General features: G+C 34.9%; 1 protein-coding gene across 1 annotated transcript; it reads left to right on the top strand.

Moving 5' to 3' along the window:
- Positions 1–904: 904 nt before the first annotated feature.
- Positions 905–4659, top strand: LOC125866392 (cell division control protein 2 homolog C). The gene is made up of 7 exons (XM_049546791.1): positions 905–1366; positions 1448–1509; positions 1595–1706; positions 1817–1910; positions 3305–3374; positions 4055–4193; positions 4313–4659. Exons 1-7 carry the CDS (start codon positions 1025–1027, stop codon positions 4403–4405), a joined length of 912 nt encoding a protein of 303 aa, XP_049402748.1. The 5' UTR covers positions 905–1024; the 3' UTR covers positions 4406–4659.
- The last annotated feature ends 3834 nt before the right edge of the window (positions 4660–8493 follow it).

Below are 8493 nucleotides of genomic sequence, written 5' to 3'. Positions count from 1 at the left end.
AGTGAAAAAATTTGAAAAGAGGAATCTTTTTGTTATTTGTTACCTATTTTTTTTGGATTCAATCTTAGCTATTATCCTTTTTTTTTTGTTATAATAACTCTAAAGTTTTTTAAAAAAATTCAAATTAAAATAAAATAATATGTAAATTAAGAAAAGAAAATTTGTTATTTGTTATTTTTTTTGGGAGAGTCTAAATCTTTAATTGTTTTTTTTTCTCTTTTTTTAATCCTACAAAAATATCATTGTTAATTTTATTTCTAATTATGTAAAATAATATATAAAATATAATATATAAATATTAATATAAAACATAAATAAATAAAAAATTTTATACAAAAATAAACAATAAAATTCTTGAATAAAAATCAACCAAACTTATGAGATATGTTAATTAATTAATAAAGGATATATTGATAAATATGTACATATGTAAGAGATATTTTAGTTTTGAAAAAATAATTTTTTATTTCTACTTCGCTTTTGAAAAAACAAAAATTTTTAGATGGTTTCCAACCACATAAAAACTGCTTCTGCTTCCATTTAAAATTAGTTTTAAGAATTTGCCAAATACTTAATTTCTCGAAATAAGTATTTTTTTTTTCTTAAAAGAACACTTATGGCCTCCCAATAGCATCGCCAAACAGACTCTAAGACTCTATCAATTAATAGAGATACAATGATAAACTCTTGTGCCCTAGGTTGGTGACCTTCATTGCACTTTGGAGGGGTGCCCGCCTAAGGTAGCCCCAAGTGGTCAAGCCTACGTCATAAATAAAAAAATAATATTAATTATTATTTTCTTAACAGGTGTATCAAATAAAAATTTGACGGAATGGACAATGAGTACTACGTAACAATGATAAATAGAGTGAACTAGTCAACATTATTTATAGGAGGCGGTGGCATTTGTAGCAATTTGAAATTCAAAACAAAGAGGGGGAAACCTTCTCTGTCTGCTTTACGCTCCCCTTTCTCTTTCACTTTCCTTAAGATCTGCCAAATCAATCAACAAGATTCATCATCAATGGAGAAATACGAGAAGTTGGAGAAGGTAGGTGAAGGAACCTATGGAAAAGTGTACAAAGCAAAGGACAAGGCTACCGGACAACTGGTGGCTTTGAAGAAGACTCGACTGGAAATGGATGAAGAAGGGATACCGCCTACTGCTCTCAGAGAGATCTCACTTCTTCAGATGCTGTCTCATTCTCTCTACATCGTCCGTTTGCTTTGTGTTGAGCACATTGACAAAAATGGGAAACCGATTCTTTATCTTGTTTTTGAGTATTTGGATACTGATCTTAAGAAATTCATTGATTCTCATCGGAAAGGACCTAATGCTAGGGCTCTTCCTACTGCCCTCATCCAGGTTTATGGAAAACCCCTCTTTCTTTTTCTGTGTTTGTGCTCACCCATGTGTTTGATATTGATGTTTGCGTATTTGTGGCAGAGTTTCTTGTATCAGTTGTGCAAAGGGGTTGCTCACTGCCATAGCCATGGAGTTCTCCACAGGTCTAACTTAGCCATGATTAGTTTAGTGTAAATTCTGGTCAATTTACTCAGTGTTAATCGACCCTTTTATTTATGTTATGCTCAGAGATTTGAAGCCGCAGAATCTTCTAGTGGATAAAGAGAAGGGAATACTTAAGATTGCTGATCTGGGTCTTGGAAGGGCGTTTACTGTTCCTATGAAGAGCTACACCCATGAGGTTGATTGTTTTTTTAATTTCTTCATACTGGAATTGCCATATAAAATCATCAGAATGATATAGAAAGTTAAGATTGTTGCTTGTGGAGTAACTCATTTGCGTTTGTTCAGATTGTTACTCTATGGTACAGAGCTCCTGAAGTTTTGTTGGGATCTACTCATTACTCAACTGCTGTTGATATGTGGTCTGTGGGATGTATTTTTGGTAAGTTTGTTTGAGTTGATCATGTTGTTTAGGCTGCTAGGCCAAATTACTGGTTTGATTCTTTTTGGTTCCTTAAGTTAGAAATGTTTGCTAATTCTTTACAGTATTCATGTTGTCTGTTGCTTTGAATTATACCAAAGTTTTAGCCTTTTCTTCCATTCACTAGTTATAGCACACATTGTTTGATATGTTTATGATCTGATAATTTGACAATACTGTTTGTAGTTGATTTGAAATTCAGTTGAGACATAATTTTGTTCTAATATTAAGTAGAACATATTAGTTCTGTAGGATGATGGTGTAAAATGTCATATCTCGGTTTGAACTCTTCACAAGAAGATGGATTTGGGCAGTTTATGTTCTTTTAGTATCACATTTGGATAAAATGTTGGAGGACTTTGGGTTGCTTTTAACATAGCTTAGGTATTAAAAGAGCTTTTTGATCTCAGTGGTGTTCCTTAGAAAATTGGTACATCTTCTAGGGTGGCTGAAAAGCACCAGGATGGATATACTAGGAAATGTTCGCATTGTTAGTAAAGGTTCATGTGAGGCGCGTTTAAGCTCTTAAATCATGAGAAGCTTAGGCTTGGGATCTTCTTGAGTGCAGTGATCACGGCTATAAGGGTATAGACATGGGCTCCTTTTGAAGTGGATGGCACTGAACAATAAATATAACTGGAAAAAAGACAAACTTTTAACTGTTTAAAAGTGTTGTGAATACATTTCTTACTTATTATAAACACAATGGAATTTTGAGATTTAAATTGCATATCCGCATCTATATCAAAAAACTTTAGATTGGCTTTTGGACTTAATTTACATATTTTCACTTCGTATGTTCCACTTGTTGTATTTTTTTTAATCTAATTTCTTTGTTCATGTAGTTATTGATTGATGCTTATAGTCATTACTAACAAGAGATCACACCCATGCTTTAATTGTGTTTTGCACTTAAAGCTCTGGCAGACCTTAGAAGTTGTAACATGCTTGTTCGCTGCTTGTTGCCTTTGACAACATAGGATACATCTCTAGAAGTTTTTCTAACAACTTTAGTTTAACCTAAATCTGATCAATGGAGATCTTTACCCATCAATATTTTTTTGTTGTAAAAGCTAAGTAATGTTGCAGTATAAATTCTTGTAAAGCACTTCCATGGAAATTGAAAATGAATTCTAATTGGACCAAGCAGTTAAGGCCAAGCAGAAATCACCAATTGTGGGTAATTTTCAATTTTTGGGTATGGGTTAACATTGACAAAGACATGGACACAAGAAAGAAAATCCTTTTAGCTCCTCTAGGGATTGGCCTAGAGGTCGAAAACAAACTATATTTCCTGGTTAAATATATTCACTTTTAGGTAGGTTGTTTTAATGTGTCTTCTCAATGTGATGTAGCCGAGATGGTTCGAAGGCAAGCCTTGTTTCCTGGTGACTCTGAGTTTCAGCAATTGCTTCACATATTCAGGTATGTCTATAGTTGCAAAGTTCTTTGCATGTTCCTGCTTGTCATTTTTATGTGGGTTTGGTAGGGAGAAGGTGTTTACCAACAACATTTATTATTTATATTTAACATTGGCTTCTGCTTTGCGTAATTGCTCTTCAGTTAAGTAGCAAACACCTCAGGCTTGGGTTACTGAATACTGATGACTATTGTGGTAAATTTATTGGATTTTCAGTTATGTTTTCCACATGATTTTGAGGTATTACTTAGTGTTTAGGATGATATCTAATGACCTCCAACTACCTATTTGATGATAGTCTATCTTTCTAAATCTGTTCAGGCTCAAGAATTAAGTTGTTTAGGACATCCTCATGGATATATGGCTTTTCCCTGATGAAATGAAAACCGGATTCATGTTAACATGAGGAAGATTCATGATTCCTATCTGGAAAGATATGTTGGCCATAAAGGCAGCTTTGGAAAGGGATATCACAAGTAGAACTACTGATAGGTTAAAACGTTTGACATTTGAGGTTTTAAATCTGAAATTTTGAAGGGCAGCATCAAGTTTCTAGCACCAAAACCAATAAACTCTTAAGGAACTGAAGTTTATTATTACAACCAACTATTTTCTTTTGATAAATTTGGCTAGGCAGACAAATTGATTATCATAACTCATAAGATATGCTTGGAAATTGGTGAAGGTTGTTAGGAACTCCAACTGATAAGCAGTGGCCTGGAGTCAGTTCACTCCGCGACTGGCATGTTTATCCACAATGGGAACCTCAGAACTTAGCCTCTGCTGTTCCTGCTTTGGGACCTGATGGTGTGGACCTCCTAACGGTAAATCTCCATGTCATCTTTATATTCATGTAATACTTTCAATTTCTTTATTTCTCGTTCTACTGCTTTTTTGTTAGAGCTAAGTAAATAATGCTGTTATATGTGCTTGGTCATTGTAGAAAATGCTCAAATTTGATCCGGCAGATAGGATTTCTGCAAAAGCTGCACTTGAACATCCATACTTTGACAGCTTGGACAAGTCTCAATTCTGAGGATGCTTCTACTCCTGCAGATCACCTATAATGATCACTTGCATCACTTGTTTTAGTACGTTCTCAGTCCTTTACGAGGATATCATCGTCTTGGTGATTTGAAATTTGCCATGTTAATCTTGTCACTTTTATGTTTCTCTGTATTGTTCTCTTCTAATGTATTTCTAAAAGATCAGCTGTAAGAAGGCCTGTTTTACGGCCAAGTTTAATGTAGTTATTACAATGTTTTGAGGAAAAAAAAAAAGGTTTATGTTCTCTTGAGTGATGATTAAGGGTGTGTTTGGTATGGAGGAAAATGTTTTCCAAATCAATTATTTTCCTCAAATTTAAGGGAAATGATATCCCTTAAAACAAAAAAAACCTTTTTTTTTTGAAACCCGACTCTCGACCTTGATTTGAGATCCAACTCTCGAGTTTCAAGTTGAGTTGGGATCAAATCTCTAGTTAGAATTAGAGATCGAATTATCCGTTGAGTGTTGCGGTTGGGTCTCAAGTCAAGGTCTCGGGTAGAGGTTGGGTCGGTTGGTCGGGGTTGGGGTTGGGCATGTCAGGGTCTCAGTAGAGGTCAGAGTTGGGGTTAGGGTTGAGATTGGGCGTATGTCAAGTTGGTTGTCATGGTTGGGATTGGGGTCAAGTCAAAGGTTAGGGTCGAGTATAGGGTCTTGTATGGGTCGGGTCTCGGGGTTAGAGTTTGAGGTAGGGTGTCAGGGTTGGATCTCGGGTCAGGTGTCGTGGTTGGGTCAAACACCAGGGTTGAGTGTTCGGTCTTGTTCAAGGTTAGAATTTGGGTTGGATCTAGAGTTGGGAGTTGGGGTTAGATCTCGGGATCGAGACAGGGTTGAGTGTCGGGTCTTGTTCAGTTGTTGGTGTTAGATCTCAGGTTGGGTTGGGTCAGGGTTGGCTCTTAGGCTAGTGTCGGGCCAAGGTTGGCTCTTAGGCTAGGGTCGGGTTAGGATTGGCTCTCGAGTCAGGGTCGAGTGTCGGGTCAGAGTCGTGTGTCGGGATCAGATCTCGAGTCGTTTTCGAGTCGAAGTTGTGTTCGATTATCGAATCGGGTCTCGAGGTCGAGATTGAGTCTCGAGTCGAATGTTGGGGTTTAGGGTGGGGTGGGGTCTTAGGATCGTGTCTTGATTTGGGTCATGGTTAGGATCAGGTTCCAATTCAAATGTTGAGTCATATATAGGCATTTAAGGTTAGGTGTCAGATTGATTATTGAGGTTGATTTTCAAGTCAGAAACTAATTTCCTAAGGAGTATTTTCTATTTTCTAGCAAAAAATAGTAGATAATTTCTAAAACTAATTTTCCACTCACCAATGATACACTAGAAAATATTTTCGATTTTTTTTCCACTCATCAACCAAACATGAGAACATTTTCTTTCGTATCAAAGACACCCTAAATGTATCATAGCTTCTAACATTCTATATTCTGCATTGAATATGCAAGGAAATAAAATATTGGTGGAATCGTGTGGGAGACCCTTATACGTGTTACGATTAGTCATCTGGCCTTTTACTCTGTGAAGTTTCAATCAAATACTTGTATGTGTTCAAAACTAATATTTTAAACATAAACCTCTCTATCACTATCACCATCACTGTCTGTTTCTCACTTGCTCTAACATGGTTCTAACATCATATCCAAAAACATAACATTTACGCTTAAATGATGAGTTTTTATGGCCACACAAATATTATAATCTATTTTAATTATAATTTTGAAAAATCTTATAGCCACAAATATTTTTCAATGTCTAAGATAATCCGTCTCTAAATGAATATGATCATATAAAGTGAGATTAAGATGTTGGGAGAAATAACAAGGCATCATGTGGAAATTAATAATTACAAAAACTATACTAAAAGAAGCAGAGAATTTTGATATCGTTTTAATCGATTTATATATGAAAAAAATTTAATATTAAAATTTAAAGCTATAGAAAAAATAACATCTCTATAATTAAACTTCTCTAAACGACTATATTGTATGCTATTATATTTTATATGATAAGTAATATTTTTTATTTATAGAAGTCGAAAACTTCTCCAAGAAAACGGTATATATATATATGGAAAGAGTCCTTTTTCTACAAAATAAACCTATTTCACCAAATTAATTGAAGTAAAAACATTATGATATAGAACCCAAATAAAATAGAAAATTCTAGACAAAGATAAACATGAGGGAAAACTAGTAAAGGAAGTATGAAAGGAATTATAGAAAACATCATTGAGACCGAAAGGGTGATTGTTAAGTGGTATATACTCTTTCATCCTTAATTAGAGGTATTGAGTTCGTAGCGTGAATATAAATTTAGTTGGACTTCAATACAGATATGAAACACAAGATGGAAAATCAATAACAACAAAAGATATCATTGAGATGTGAGGAAAAATTATCAGTCCTAATGCAAAAGGAGTTATAGCTCACCTAACCCCCTAGGCCATAGAGTTACACCTTACAAAAACTAGCTAGTATCACATGTATACCTAGTGCACCAACTATATGGAGTAGTTTGTAGTAGTAACTTCTCCCCTACATACATAAAAATCGACTGAATTAACACCCAGCCACTCTATTAATGTCATTTTTAATTAGTTTAATTGACTAGCTAGACGTGTGAAGGGTTAATTTGCAGAAATATCATATCTAACTCATCAATATACTGAAGTTGTTTCATAAATTAAAATATTTATTATTTCATAGGGAAAAATCTTTTTTTTTTTGAAAAATGTTTTCTTTAAGAAATCACTTTGATGGATATTTTCTAGTGTTTGATTGACTATAAAAGTAAGCATATGGTAATTGTTTACCCTTATATAGGCGGTTGAATTTGTAGACTACGATGGCATAAGAATACGTAAATTGAAATAACTAATTAATAGTACATGATTAAGATAGTTTAACTTGTTATTTAATTAATGTAAACAAGGCTAATAACAAGTAACAAATTAATAAAGTGAACTCAATTAATTGAGTAAGAGAAGAGGAATAACTTGAGATCTGGTGCCAAAAACTAGTTTGTTACATGCCAATTAGTTCATTTCATTAATTCCAATTTGTATATGCTTGTATTTTAGCTAAGTGAAGCAGTCACGTGACTAAGCATGGGTGTGAAACTGAAACCATTAGGAAATAGTCCAGCTACATATAGTTGATCTTTCATTGTAATGGGTATCAATTTGGAGATCAATAAGAAAGTTCTCTCTTCTCTCTCTTCTATCAGTTTTCTCTTTCTTTGAAGGGAATCGAGCACAGCTGTTCAAGGGTAATTCAATACTTTTCCCTTTAGGCTTACTCATCTTAATTCTATTTGTATCATTGGTATCAGAGCTCAAAAATCCTCTGACCTGCAACAATGGACGATCACAACACTCGTATGCAAGAATTACGACGGGAGGTTGATATGTTGAAGGGTTCTATGGAAGGAGTTGTTAGTTCTGTGACAGAATTGCAACAATCGATGGATACGAAGGTGGCGCAGGCCATGGAAAATATTAAACGACTGTTGACAGAGAATGTGAACCCTAGAAATGGAGATGGAGAAGATCGGAGAGCACATGATGATAACATGGACAGAGGAGTTCCAATTCTCAATCACAATTGTCCAGTGGATAATAGGAATTATCAGGTTGACCTTCCTCATTTTGATGGAACTGGGTTAAAAGATTGGCTCTATAGGTGCGAGCAATTCTTCGATGTAGATGAAACTTCTCCAGATACAAAGGTGAAGATCGTCTCCTACAAATTGGATGGAAAAGCTTTGCAGTGGCATCAATCGTATATGAAGCAGAGATTGACCAGGGGATGGCCTAACTGGGATGATTACGTGAGGTGTTTGTATGCCAGATTTGGAACTGAGCTGTATGATGATCCTATGGGAGACTTCAAGGATCTCAGGCAAGTCAATTCTGTACAAGCTTATGTTGATATCTTTGATGAACTACTCACTAGAGTAGAACTTTCAGAAGACTATGTTGTTAGCTGTTTTGTGAGGGGTCTTAAACCAGAAATTGGCCTACCTGTTAAGATGTTGGGACCTAGATCTCTAGCTAAAGCAGTTAGTTTAGCTAGAATTCTTGTTCAA

This window comes from Solanum stenotomum, chromosome 5 (assembly GCF_019186545.1).
Source record: "Solanum stenotomum isolate F172 chromosome 5, ASM1918654v1, whole genome shotgun sequence".
Taxonomy (NCBI): Eukaryota; Viridiplantae; Streptophyta; class Magnoliopsida; order Solanales; family Solanaceae; genus Solanum; species Solanum stenotomum.
The sequence above is the reverse complement of the archived record's forward strand: the minus strand, read 5'-3'. Positions and strand labels throughout refer to the sequence as shown.